The sequence below is a fragment of the Parathielavia appendiculata genome (assembly GCF_033297405.1).
Source record: "Parathielavia appendiculata strain CBS 731.68 unplaced genomic scaffold N657scaffold_2, whole genome shotgun sequence".
NCBI classification, from domain to species: domain Eukaryota; kingdom Fungi; phylum Ascomycota; class Sordariomycetes; order Sordariales; family Chaetomiaceae; genus Parathielavia; species Parathielavia appendiculata.
This window is the reverse complement of record NW_026944221.1, coordinates 2198290-2210468: the sequence shown is the minus strand read 5'-3', so window position 1 is coordinate 2210468 and position 12179 is coordinate 2198290. Positions and strand designations below refer to the sequence as shown.

At 57.3% G+C, this 12179-nt stretch overlaps 7 protein-coding genes across 7 annotated transcripts in view; 5 read left to right on the top strand and 2 right to left on the bottom strand.

Moving 5' to 3' along the window:
* Positions 1-63: 63 nt before the first annotated feature.
* N657DRAFT_641446 (Nitroreductase-like protein) lies at positions 64-1005 on the top strand. Its single transcript, XM_062792143.1, has 2 exons — positions 64-454; positions 542-1005. The coding sequence occupies exons 1-2, from the start codon at positions 78-80 to the stop codon at positions 792-794; spliced, it is 630 nt and encodes a 209-aa protein (XP_062651218.1). The 5' UTR covers positions 64-77; the 3' UTR covers positions 795-1005.
* Positions 972-3014, bottom strand: N657DRAFT_211432 (phosphatidylserine decarboxylase). The gene is made up of 3 exons (XM_062786250.1): positions 2800-3014; positions 2345-2709; positions 972-2290 (listed from the first exon to the last, which is right to left on the bottom strand). The coding sequence occupies exons 1-3, from the start codon at positions 2803-2805 to the stop codon at positions 1075-1077; spliced, it is 1587 nt and encodes a 528-aa protein (XP_062651217.1). The 5' UTR covers positions 2806-3014; the 3' UTR covers positions 972-1074.
* Positions 3015-3563: 549 nt separating this feature from the next.
* On the top strand, positions 3564-5883 carry N657DRAFT_565825 (uncharacterized protein; the record flags this gene model as incomplete). The annotated part of the gene is made up of 2 exons (XM_062788383.1): positions 3564-3833; positions 3901-5883. 2 exons carry the CDS (start codon positions 3564-3566, stop codon positions 5881-5883), a joined length of 2253 nt encoding a protein of 750 aa, XP_062651216.1.
* A 736-nt stretch (positions 5884-6619) lies between these two features.
* Positions 6620-7549, top strand: N657DRAFT_565851 (NAD(P)-binding protein; the record flags this gene model as incomplete). The annotated part of the gene is made up of 2 exons (XM_062788386.1): positions 6620-6726; positions 6805-7549. 2 exons carry the CDS (start codon positions 6620-6622, stop codon positions 7547-7549), a joined length of 852 nt encoding a protein of 283 aa, XP_062651215.1.
* On the bottom strand, positions 7180-9482 carry N657DRAFT_661568 (N2227-domain-containing protein). The gene is made up of 2 exons (XM_062795101.1): positions 8959-9482; positions 7180-8813 (listed from the first exon to the last, which is right to left on the bottom strand). Exons 1-2 carry the CDS (start codon positions 9048-9050, stop codon positions 7661-7663), a joined length of 1245 nt encoding a protein of 414 aa, XP_062651214.1. The 5' UTR covers positions 9051-9482; the 3' UTR covers positions 7180-7660.
* Positions 9483-9732: 250 nt separating this feature from the next.
* On the top strand, positions 9733-10228 carry N657DRAFT_564987 (uncharacterized protein; the record flags this gene model as incomplete). Its single annotated transcript, XM_062788328.1, has 2 exons — positions 9733-9903; positions 9959-10228. The coding sequence occupies 2 exons, from the start codon at positions 9733-9735 to the stop codon at positions 10226-10228; spliced, it is 441 nt and encodes a 146-aa protein (XP_062651213.1).
* A 1302-nt stretch (positions 10229-11530) lies between these two features.
* The window catches only part of N657DRAFT_564815 (ARM repeat-containing protein), a gene marked incomplete at both ends in the record, with an annotated part of 3926 nt that continues 3277 nt past the window's right edge, over positions 11531-12179 (top strand). Inside the window, 2 exons of the mRNA XM_062788313.1 lie at positions 11531-11632; positions 11698-12048. Coding sequence (XP_062651212.1) covers positions 11531-11632; positions 11698-12048 — 453 coding nt within the window. The remainder of the gene's footprint in view (positions 11633-11697; positions 12049-12179) is intronic.

The window sequence follows — 12179 nt, the reverse complement described above, 5'->3', positions numbered from 1 at the left end:
CTGTCTCTCGCGCCATCCGCAAATCGACCATCCGACCATTTACCACAGCCACGGCGACCAACACCACCGCCAGCAAAATGGGTAGCCTCGCAACCAGCAACAACACCGACCTCTTTCTCGACCTCGTCAAGGCCCGCCGCACCTTCTACCCACTGAACAAGAAGCTCACCATCCCCACCTCTCGGATTGAGACCATCGTCTCCGAGGCGCTACAGCACGTACCTTCGTCGTTCAACTCGCAGTCCAACCGGGCCGTCATCCTCTTCGGTGCCGAGCATGACAAGCTTTGGGACATCACCAGGGACATCCTGAAAGCCATCGTGCCCGTGGAGCAATGGCAGTCTACGGCCGACAAGATGGCCATGTTCAAGGCCGGCGCCGGCACGATCCTCTTCTTTGAGGACGAGGTCCCCATCAAGGAGCTGCAGAAGAACTGGCCGGCTTATGCAGACAAGTAAGCTTGGAACCCCCTGCCTACACCTGTTGATTATAAAGATGATGAGGAAGAATAAACGTTTTGCTGACATGTCGACAACAAAAGGTTTCCAACCTTCGCTGCACACAGCACCGGCATGCTGCAGTTTGCCGTGTGGACTGCCCTCGAGTCCGAGGGGCTCGGCGCCAACCTGCAGCACTACAGCCCGCTGATTGATGCCAGGGTTGCCGAAGAGTGGAAGATCCCCTCTACCTGGCAGTTGACGGCTCAGATGGTCTTTGGCGGGAGGAGTGTCCCCGACGCAGGCGAGAAGAAGTTTGGCCCGCTGGAGGAGAAGTTCAAGGTCTTCGGTGCTTGAGTGGAGGCGCTCAAGGAGGAGTTCGGGTTAGCATTGCCGGGAGTTGAGCATTCCGTTGAAGTCTGTTTTTGCATTTGATATCCCAACGCTGGTCATAGAGCAGTCCTCTTATCACTAGATCAGATTCTGAAACCCGTCCCTGAAAACTTCCTGGTCGTTAAACTCCTTTGTTTTCGGTATCCCAGCCACAACTACAAGATTGATTGCCACTCCTACATTACAACATTACCCATATGTACTCTGGTGTATACGTAATGTCACAGCCCCCTTTTCAAGGAGATCAAACATCGACATATCCTAGCGCTTGCCCGACTTTAACCCTCTGCCCCTTTGCCACAGCCCACTGCCACCCGGCCGTATGCTTCCCGCTCTCATCCTGCTCCCCAGCCGGCGCCTCAAACACAAGCACAATAGTGCTGCCCAACTGGAAGCCGCCCATCTCCTCGCCGCGCCTGAGAGCATGGCCCCGGAGCACCGGGCTAGCAGCCTCGTATGTCGCCTCAGAGTAGCCAAGGTAAGGCTCTCCCCTCTTCGCCGCCTCATCCGCGGCCCTATCCGCCTCGGTATCCGTTGTCAGGCTGTTTGTCCTCAACTCCTTGTCAAAGTTGATTTTGATGGCCCCGACATTGGTGGCGCCGACAGGCACGTAACTGAAGAAGCCCCAACGCCAGCGGCCCAGCAATACGACGCGCTCGTTCAGCGTGAACAGGCCGGGCAGCGTGCGCTGTAAGTAGGGGGACACGCTGTACAGCTCACCGGCGAAGTGGCGGCGCCGCTCGACGACCCAGTTAGTGGGCGAATGGAACCGGTGGTAATCCCCGGGCGCGAGGTAGATGACGGCGTAATGAAGCGTGTGCCGGCTTCCCGGCGAAAGGTAGTCGAGCCAAGACCTCTCACCGAGGGCGAGTTCAGCCCGGACCTCGGACACGCTGGCCGAGTCAGGAGTGACGGATTCGTCTTTGGGGCTGCCTTTACTCTTCTTTTTGGAGCCAGAGAAGAGGTCGGGGAGGGTGTAGGAGATTCCGTTTACGCGGGCGAATTCCTCGTCTCTTGCAACGAGCTTTTCGTCGCCATCCGGTTCACGCTGGTTCGTTTTGGGGAGTTTATCGAGCGAGGTCTGGCTCGAGATGCTCGGAGTCGGGCTGTTTTGGCCGAGCAGCGCGTCGATGGTGTAGGTCATGCCCTTCACCTGCTCGATGTCACCGCCTTTGATCTGTCCAAACTGCAGGAGGCGACCGTCGGCCGGTGAGAGAAGGGCGTTGGGATTCGGATCAAGCGGCCGCACGCCAGGCTTCAGGGTGCGATAGAAGAAGGAGGCCAAATTCGGGAACTTGCGGAGATCGGTCTCCTCAATCTCATCCAGGTTGACACCGAAAATGATGGCGTACAGCCGAAACCCGGGGACACGAAGGAAGGTCGGCAGAGTCAGCTCGTTGAACTTGCCCCATAGCCGAGACATGGCCTTCAGGGGCAACGTGGACATGATCCGCACCTGCCTATGCGCTTGTTAACTCCAACAGCAAGGCATAGCGGGGCCCGGGTGTCCTTACCAAGGGCCATCTGGTCGCACCCGAGGCCGTCTCTTCGGACGCTCGTCAAGATCGCCATCTTCGGCCTTCTTCTCCTGCTCTCTGGTATATACCTTGTAGAACTGCACCAGCCCCAGGAACCCAACGCCGAGACCGACGGGGATGGGATACCAGCGGATCCTCGAGTCCTGCACCTTGGAGTCGGCCCTTGGCCTGTGCGACTGCTGCGAAAAGGGTCGTCGGCCGCGGGTGTGCTGGGTTGGCTGCGATCGTCGAGACGCAGTGCTAAAGGGGCTGGAGGTCGGGCGGAAGCCGCAGGCGTGACAAGTCGAGCGCCGGGCAATTGTCGAACGAGCCAACCCGACAGTGGTCGAGACCAGGCCAGTCTGGAACGACGCCATTGTGTCTTCGTTTTAACAAAATGTGGCCTTGTACAAGAATCGAGGGAGCAAGAATGGCGCGGTTGTTTGACGAACCTGCATCGCTGGGCCCGCCTTCGCAACTTTGAGGTTGCGGAGGTCAGGCGATCGCGCTTGTTATTCAACGCTGCTGGGCTATCGAGGCAGGGACTTGGCTGCACCGGGAAAGCTCAAGCTGCAACTCTTATGACGCACGCGTGCACTCGGGACGAAGAACTGCAGCCAGTGAAGGAACGGCCTTTCCCACAGGCCCGACATTTTGGGACGGATCGCCTTTTGTAGCGGAGGTTGTGGGTACTTGACGACGGTCAATCTCGCCAAATCCCACATAAAATGCGGCATTGAGGATTGCGACCGGGGTGTGGATTATCAAATTTTGTGTCTCGCATGTGATGACGCAGGTGGGGCAAGTAGCTATACCTTGCACTACTTCGACAGTGCTCCGGGGAATGACAGCGTGGAAGTTGAAGTTGCTGATGCCCTAATTCAGGGTCTGCAGAACTCGGGGTAGAGGGACTCGGACAGGAAACAACAGGATCACAGTGAAAACCTTTTTCAGGGCGAGGAATTGGTGTTCGCTTTGCGACAACCTCAGCGCTGGATTGCACGGTTTGCAAGGGCTACCCCCTCTTTCCCTTCTTTCAGGTTCTTTACAACATCCCGGAAACCCGTGGATGCCTGGCATGCCGTGATCACCACCAACGGTTTGACGACCGATCCGACCGCCATCCGCTTGACTAAAATCGCCATCAGCATCGCGCACTCGAGTTGACACAGCAGCATACATTCCTGCCACTGCCATTGAAGCCGAGTCAGACAGGATGGCGGACGATCGATCAAATTCCGCCTCGACGGCTTCGCAAGGGGGCGCGCCGCTGGTGGTCAACCTCCAGATCGTGTCGCCCACCGTCGGTGTTGGGAACCTCAGATTTCCCGATATCCCGGCTACTACAACATTGCAGCAGCTCAAGGAAAAGATACGGAATTCTCTGTCATGGCGACCTGCCGATGACCACCAACGCCTGATACACCGGGGCCGGCTTCTGGCACGCGACACCGATACGCTGCAAGATGTGTTTGGCGAGGAAGCGGTAGGGTTCTCCCTTTGCGAGACGAGCTGGAACTCTGACAGGATGCTGACTACTGGCTATGTCGTAGATTCGGGCAAACGAGCAACAAACGATCCATCTGGTGATCAGGGACACCGGCGATATCCCTCCGCTCAGCAATCCGGTGTCGAATCCACAACCCCATGCTCATCATCATCCTCACCCTGCACTCCGCAATGCTTCCATGCCGCGTCCGGGCTCAGCGCCGCACGCCGCACCGCACGTCACCACACACCTCCAACACCACCGCCAGCAACAGGACATGCTCCAGCGACTTGCTCAATTGCACCAACGAGAGGCGAATTATCGCCAGCTATTGGAAGAGGCACAGTATCGCCAATCATTGGTCCAACAACAGAATAACCGCGCCGCCATGGCTCACCAGGCGCCTCATGAGGGTGCAAACAACTCTCAGGGAAACGTGGTGGAACCTGCCGGAGGGAGGAATAATACTTTCGGCCGGGGTCCCTTGGGCCAGTCTCACCAAACCGTCACACATGAAGGCACCGGGCCAGATGGGCAGCGATACAGTTTCAGGATCACCATGAACGAAGTCGTGGTACCTTCGAGCACCGTTCCCCGTCCTCCAGTAGGGCCGGGCCAGACCCCGGACCCTGTTGGGCAGAGGCCGCTTTCGGCAGCCGGTGTCCGCAACATAATGCACGGAACCGACGCGACTCGGGCCGCTCAGGCCATGGCCAGCGCCATGCAGCGGAATGCGTCGGGCGTGCATCCGGCCAACATGGCGGCCGAGCTCGCGAATTTCAACTTCAACAGTCCCGTCCAGCCAATTCAACCGGGTGTTACAACCCCGATATTTCCGGGACTGTCCAGAAATGCCAGCCGGGCGGCCACTCCCGACACCTCGGCCAGGTCTGTCAGTCAGGGCAGCAGCGTTGGGGCCAGAAGCCTGCATGTACCGAGCCAAACGTCGGCAAACCAAGGCCATCCTGAGGTCTATATCCTCTCGTCCCCTACTGGTCCCCGGGGCCTGCTCATCAACAGCGCTTCCGAGATGTATACGACCCCTGTCCCCAGAGCCATGCCTGTAATGCCTAATTTTTATCGGCCCTTGACCCCATCCTTGATACCTGGTGAGACCCTGCGACCCGAGATGCAGATCCAGCAGGGACAAGCGCACATAATGATTACCGGCCAAGGCCCAGCACCAGCTCATACACAGCCGTATCGACCTCACTCGCCCCTAGTCCAGCAACAACCGCTGCCTCAAGTGCCCAACAACGAGCAGCCTCCAGCCATCCGCCGTCGACCGGTAGCTGCTCCAGCTGCCGTCGCTGCGCCGGCAGTGGTGCAACCGGCGGCACAGCTCAACCATCCGGGAAACCCCGGCGTTGCACCGCTGATCGCGGCAGTATGGCCGCATGTCTGGCTGATCGTCCGACTGGCTCTGTTTGCCTGGTGGTTCTCGTACAGCGACCCGTCATGGGAGCGCTGGCTATCCCTGGTGGTGGCCTTCGTTGTGGTGTTTGCAATCAACACGGGCATTTTCAACGGAATGGTTAACAATGCTTTCCATCCGGTAAGGGAACAGCTGGAGGGAATGATTCCGTTCGCGGACCCAGACCGCCAGCACCAGCAGCAGAACCAGCCGGCAGCAGGCGTCAACCAGAATGGCGAGGCTGGGGCGAACCCGGACCCGGCGCAAGCCGCAGCTAGGTTGCTCGCTCAGCGGAGAATCCAAAACGGCACCTGGCTTAGGGATCAGATGAGGCGGATCGAAAGAGCAGGCATTTTATTCTTGGCGAGTTTTGCTCCCGGCGTGGCCGAGAGGCACATTCAGCAGCTCGAGGAGCGAGAGCGGGCGGAGCGGAGGGCCGCCGAGGAGGCAAGGGCGGTGGCAGCAGCAGCCCTCTCGCAACAACAGGCCGAACAAGCGGTCGCCGAGAGCCAGGAAAGTCGCGAGACACAGCGCGATGAGGTGTTGGATGGGACTGCCGCGCCGCAGCAGCCCCAGGCGCCTGAGGGTCTACCGCAAGCCGGCTTTGGTCCCGGGGTAGGAGCATTTGGCTGAAGAGGGCGTCGGGGGTCCCTAAGATGTGTGTGTGATGTCTCAATACCTGTGCGGGGATTTCTTTGCAAGCGCAAGCAGTTAGGTGAGGGCGGCTGGACTGGAGTATGAGGTGGCATATTGTATGTATTCTGTGATGACGTTTGTTATTGTTGGACATTCCTGCGGCAAGCGGTTGTACTCCGTACTTGTGAAAACAACCCTCGAAGAACAGGTCAGAGCGGCGACATAATGAGGAAGAATCTCCCGGACTTGGAAATGTAGGGATCAACTACCTGTCAGCCACCTCTACAGCGTTGGCTTTACTCATGCTTGTTCGGACTCATCGATAAGGAATCTGACAGGTACATAGGAAACAAGGTATACGTGATACTTCGTACGTCCAGACGTATACCTCCGTATGAGTTGAGCCATGGATATGCCAAATGAAGCTAGCGCCATGAACCTTCCGAGGTTGTTTCGGAGGTCAACTGACAGCCGAAGCGGGGCCGTGACGCCAACGCTGTGGTTCGCCGGATCGGCGTGGACCGAGGCAACCCAGGGTTCCCCACAAATAGGTGGGCGGCGGCATCTTAATAAAGATCAAGGGGGAAGGAGCTTGGAGAGCTGCCCTCACTCAGCAAGCTGTCCGTGGTCTTGTAGCTCTTTGGAATCCCAAGCACTCCGGTTCCACCCCCAGACCTCAACCCAATTCGTCATCTGCATACAATCGACCAGCTGAGCAAAGCCAGCAGGCACCATGGTTGAAGCACAGCTCCACGATTTCCCATCCCTCTTCTCCTTGGAAGGCAAGGTTGCCGTCGTAACAGGTGGTTCCCGCGGCCTAGGCCTCAGTGCCGCGTCCGCGTAAGCAACTTGTCAACCCATGATTCTCTTTACGTTCCATGCTTTAACCCAGAGCTCACTGACAAACAACGTCTCCAGCCTCCTCCAAGCGGGCGCTTCCAAAGTTTTCATCTCGTCCCGCAAAGCCGCGGCCTGCGATGCCGCCTGCAAGGCGCTCAACGCGCTGCCCAACCTGCGGCCCGGCGCTCAGGCCATCTCGGTGCCGGCCGATGGCGCCACGCTCGAAGGGGTCAAGCACCTGCTGGCGCAGGTCTCGGCGCAGACGGATCACGTCGACATCCTGCTGGCCAACGCGGGCGCGACGTGGGGTGAGAAGTTCGACACGCACCCAGACTCGGCTTTCGCCAAGGTCATGGACCTCAACGTGCGGGGCGTTTTCAACCTGATCCGCGAGTTCGCGCCGCTGCTGCAGAAGAGGGCGAGCGTCGAGGACCCGAGCAGGGTGGTCATCACGTCGAGCGTGGCCGGGTTGGGCGTTGGCACGCTGGGCAAGCAGGGCACGTACGGGTACAGCGCGTCGAAGGCGGCCGTGCTTCACTTGGGGAGGAATCTCGCCGTGGAATTGGGCCCGAGGGGAATTACGGTGAATAGCATCTGCCCGGGATTTTTCCCGAGCAAGATGAGCAATGGACTGTTGGACATGGCTGGCGGTGCGGAGAAGTTGGCCAAGGCGAATCCAATGAGGAGGTTGGGGAGAGGGGAGGACATTGCTGGGGCGGTGGTCTTTCTGACGAGCCGGGCTGGGGCGCATGTTAATGGGGCGGCGATTGAGATTGACGGCGGCGCGTTGTGGCAGAAGGGTGAGCTACATCTCAAGTTGTAGAGGGCGGGCTAGGGTGCCAATGAAGCCGGGATGGATGCTTAGCTGTCATGACATACCCAATCGAGAGAGCGCGGGCGTAGCTACGGGTGTTGATGGCTAAACATTACCGATCTATGCTGTGGCTGCCGTGTTTGGCTTGCGAGCTACCCAGGCGCTTGCCCTGTACGTCGTCTGCAGCATTGACTCGGTGTCATGGATGTACGGGGCTTCGATGCCCGTCTCTCGCGAGACGATTTCGAACCCGACCTGCGCCACCAGCGCCATCACCTCGTCATCCGTCAACTCAAAATTACCTGGGTCGGCGATGCCCGACGTGTCGTGGCTGGCAGCGCCCTCGCCTTCCTCGTGCTCATGCTCGTCTCTGTCCCACACGCGGCCTTCGAAATGCCACAACAGCGGCCCAACATTGACCAAGATACCGCCAGGCTTCAGACAGTGGAAGATGGTGTCCAGGTACCGTATGAGATTGGGCGCCGTGTCGAGAAAAAAGACGGTTGCTACCACGTCGTAGGCTGCTGCCCTGTCCTCCTGAGCGTACAGGCACAAGAAGTCGGCGGCGCTCATGCTCATTGCACCGATAGGTCGTGTCTGCTCCGCTTGTGTGAGCTCGGTCGCGCAATGGATATCGGGAACGGCATAGCCGCGCAGGTGGTTGGCCCGGGATTTGTGATTCGAAAACGTGTGGATCCAAGGGTGGATGGTATGCTGCCCGGCGCGTTGGCAGCAGTTCAAAATGTAGGAGGAAGCCAGCAGTTGGTGGTACGATATCTCGTTACCCTCCGTCTCGCACCCTCTCATGCACAGCTCGAAGACGAGACGGCCGAGGCCGGCACCGGGAACGAGGACTTTGAGCTGGGCTTGATCCGGTCCCCTGGCTTCTTGTTCGGCGGCAATGGCGCGCATCACAGGACCGAAACACGCCTCCCGCTCACGGGCACCGTCGGCAGACCAATCGCGGTAGAACTGGCGGATGGTGCTGCGGGCCTTGTCAAGGTCATTAGGTTTTGCTGAGCCGCTCCATTGCGGAGGCAGTTTCAGTCCGCCGTCCTCAGATAGGACGCCAACATGGAACATCTCAAGGCCCGTTTTGAAGATTATTCGGGCGAGCTCTGCATTGGACTCGATGGCGTCGTCTATCTTGTCCAGCGTGTCGAGATAGTTGAAGGGAGGCGCTGCGAGCCTCTGCCAGTGGGCCTGGGGCAACGCGTAGAAGGCCTGCCTACGGACGTGCGTACATTGGAAATGGGCAACTTTGGCATACTGTCTGTAATGGAAGATTAGCGTCTGAGGAAGCATTGGGCCATCATTGCTGAGTTAGGCTCTAGCCATCAAAGAGAACTGGAGGGGGAGAGGTAGTAATAGGCTATCTGAAGGTGACCATGACGCAAAGAAATCAAACTTTTGCTCACTGATAAGAGTCTAATGCGCGGTATATGACCTGAAGCTCTTCCGGATCATCAATTCCATTCTCGATGCCGCTCCACGGTGTTTCCTCCTCCATTTCGACTTCGTAGTTGCGTGTTCTGAAACAAAGACAAAACTGGAGGCCCCGGGAATTCACAAGGACGGGCAGTCAACGGAAGGAGCGGAGCCGGAAGCCGGCGGTTGCCTGCGTCGGAGAGAAATGGGATTTGACGCCCTGCCACCTTCTATGCGTGTGTCTAGTGCTGAATCAAAACAGGTAACACAAATAGTAGACGCGTCTGCTATCGATGGGCAGAGAGCGAGAGCATTTGTGGGAAGATGTCCATTGTCTGTTGCTCTGCGGCAAGACAGTACCTGATGCAGACGTGTATCCGTGAATTGACAAGATTTGCATGAAGCTAAGGTTAGATGTTCAGGAAGTCAATCCATAGATTCTTACTGGGATAGATACACGTGGTTAAAGAACATGAGATCTGATATACAAACTGATGATAGACAGCGAGGGAAGTGAAACCTTAAAAGAAACGAAGGATTGGGAAGTGTGATGAGTGAGGGTGGAAGGGTCATCAGCTCTAGCCCTAACCCTTGTTCTTCGTAGATTCGGTCTTTCGGTCGCCAATACAAAGTACAGCTCAACCCTGTGCTTACCACAGTAGCTCCCTAGATACTCTCTTACCTCTCAACTTGGCCCTGACAACTGCAACCATTAACAAGGGTTTAGTATCAGCACGCAGTTGCCGGCGGTCAAACTCAGGGAGATGGAAGCGCCAATTCAACTATCATTCCCCCTCCCGCGGTCACTGGACACTCGCGTCTACCTCCATCTGACAATCAAGTCCAAGGCCATTCTTCTCTTTCTGACGACCGGATCCATGGAGGAAGCAACCTCCCCAACTCCATTGGGGTCGTTTGTTTATGCCCTGCCTGATGTATGTCTACTTCTCTACCCATGTTTCTCAACGCCAGCTACTGACTCTGACCCAGAAATACAACCCAAGCCAGCCTTTGGCAACACCACTTTGCACGGTGGAGCCGACACTTGAGTTCACAACGCGGCTGGCCAAGGTGTTGGCGAGGAAGACGCTGCGCCCGACATACGTCGCCAACTCGATAAGCTTGGCCAGCACTGGTTTGGGCGGCACCGTGGAGGAGGAAATGGACGCGTTCAAAAAGGTCGTCGAGGTCACTCTAGCGCAACTGCAGCCCGCCATTACGTCCACGCAGCCGCCCTCTGATGGAATCCGTCCGGAATAACTACCGTTTGATACTGAGAGTCTTCCACTGCGACCACGTCAATGGTCACAATGCCAACCGGTAGCGGGTTGCGCCGTCGCTCCGACTATCTCGACATGGATCTCTTCTCATAACCAAACCACAGCCGCCACGATATCCTAGACCAGTAACATTGGAATTGCTGGGGCTCACTGCATGTAGCCCCTGGCGCCGGCACACGGCGTCTGTTTCTGACACATTGACTGTTCAGGCACGCTAATGAAAGTGGAACATCGACCCCCAACGAAGGTGCAACCCAAGCGGCGTTCTGGTAATTGGCTTAAGTCTTTTGTCGTTTTCCAAACGCAGACGAACAGGGTGCAGTGAGAGAAAGTATTCAATCTGTTTCATGTCCTTAGGTACTCGCTGTCGTGCGGGATTTGTTGACGTGAGCCACCCACAAGATGTCGAGGGCACAGCATGTGGTGAGAGAACGAGAAATCCGTCAATTGGCTGACGAGTGAGGACGCAGCGCTGGGAAGGGACGTTGGTAGAGGGCCAGAAACTGCGGGCTCTACGTTTCTGTAGATATAACGTATCATGACAGGGTGTCTGTCTCTTCGGGAGAAGCCATCGAGACTACGGATAACATAAGCGCACTCAGAGAGGGAAAAGTTGAAGCGGCTGTCCAGTCAAGCTGACTGGGTCCCACTTTAACCCTAATGTCACCTTGCCCGCCAAAGTCTTGCGCCCCGCGGCGCAAATTCAGGGAATTGTTACGGCGTACGGTTACGGGACAGACCAACACGGTTTGAAACACCCCACATTTGCAACCTTGAATCCCTCTGCCACCATGAACTGCAGTTTGACCCAAGCAGTTCTGCAAGGAACCTGACACCCACAGCAGGAGAGCTCAAAAGTCCAAGTTCAAGGTACGTCAATCTCTGATCCCTCGCGGCCTGCGTAAGCGGCCGGCGACATGCACCTTGTTCCGCGCTTAACCTGCATCTTTTCTTGTGCAACAGCAATGGCCCAACCAACAACCCCCTTGACTCGACTTGCATGCAAAAGGCTAACTTCTGCTTCACCCCACTTTGCGCAGACCAAGAGAATGCCATCAACACCATCCTTCAGCCCATAGACCAACCCCCCGAGAAGACCGTGATTCTCCTCCCCACGACCAAGTCAGTCTGACCATCGACACTGACGTCTTGGTCTTCATCTGCACTCAATATATTTTTTTTGCCCAGGGCTTGGGGCACCCGCCAACTCCCAAGAGCTCGAGAAGCAGCCCGGACCACACCTAGCCCCGCCCCACGATACTCTACGACGCTTTTTTCGCCCATGGATTGGCAGCCCAACCCAGAGTCCCTGCGGACTCTTGCAGCATGTCTGAAGGATTCTCTGAGTGGCTTTGACAAGGCCGCGCAGAAACAGGCCGAAGTTGTGAGTTATCGTGGGCCTCTAGGACTGCGCGTTGGCAGGAGAGCTGACCAAACTCTTTCGCGCAGATGCTCGCCCAAGCAAAAGCGAGCCCGGATCTCAACAGTTACCTGGCCTACATCTTTTCAAGTGCTGGGCCACCCGCTGGTCTGGCGCAATCCCCTAATGACTGGCACCTGGTCCGCTCAGCCGCCGCCGTCATGCTGAAGAACAACGTCAAGTCAAACTACAAGCAGATCCCCGAAACAAGCATTGCCCTGATCAAGCTTGCAGTCCCCATGGGCATCCAGGACAGCAACTCCCAGATTCGCAGTTATGCCGGCAACATTGCGACCGAGATGATCCAACGGGGCGGCCTCTACAGCTGGCCTGAGCTGCTGCAGGAGTTATTGAAGCTGCTCGGCAACGAGTCGGGCCAGGTGTCCAACGAGGCCCAAGAGGGCGCCATGGCGGCCATGGCCAAGATCTGCGAAGACAACACGAAGTTGCTGGAGCGGGAGCACAATGGCCAGCGGCCCCTCAACGTCCTTCTTCCCAAGTTCATCCAGGC

Bases quoted from the DNA above. Each gene is read 5' to 3' on its own strand.
- N657DRAFT_641446 (XM_062792143.1), top strand. From the start codon at position 78: ATGGGTAGCCTCGCAACCAGCAACAACACCGACCTCTTTCTCGACCTC. The intron at 455-541 runs GTAAGCTTGGAA...CGACAACAAAAG, and splicing joins TGGCCGGCTTATGCAGACAA to GTTTCCAACCTTCGCTGCAC.
- N657DRAFT_211432 (XM_062786250.1), bottom strand. The intron at 2,291-2,344 runs GTAAGGACACCC...ACAAGCGCATAG, and splicing joins GTGCGACCAGATGGCCCTTG to GCAGGTGCGGATCATGTCCA.
- N657DRAFT_661568 (XM_062795101.1), bottom strand. From the start codon at position 9,050: ATGGAGGAGGAAACACCGTGGAGCGGCATCGAGAATGGAATTGATGAT. The intron at 8,814-8,958 runs GTGAGCAAAAGT...CTTCCATTACAG, and splicing joins CGCGCATTAGACTCTTATCA to ACAGTATGCCAAAGTTGCCC.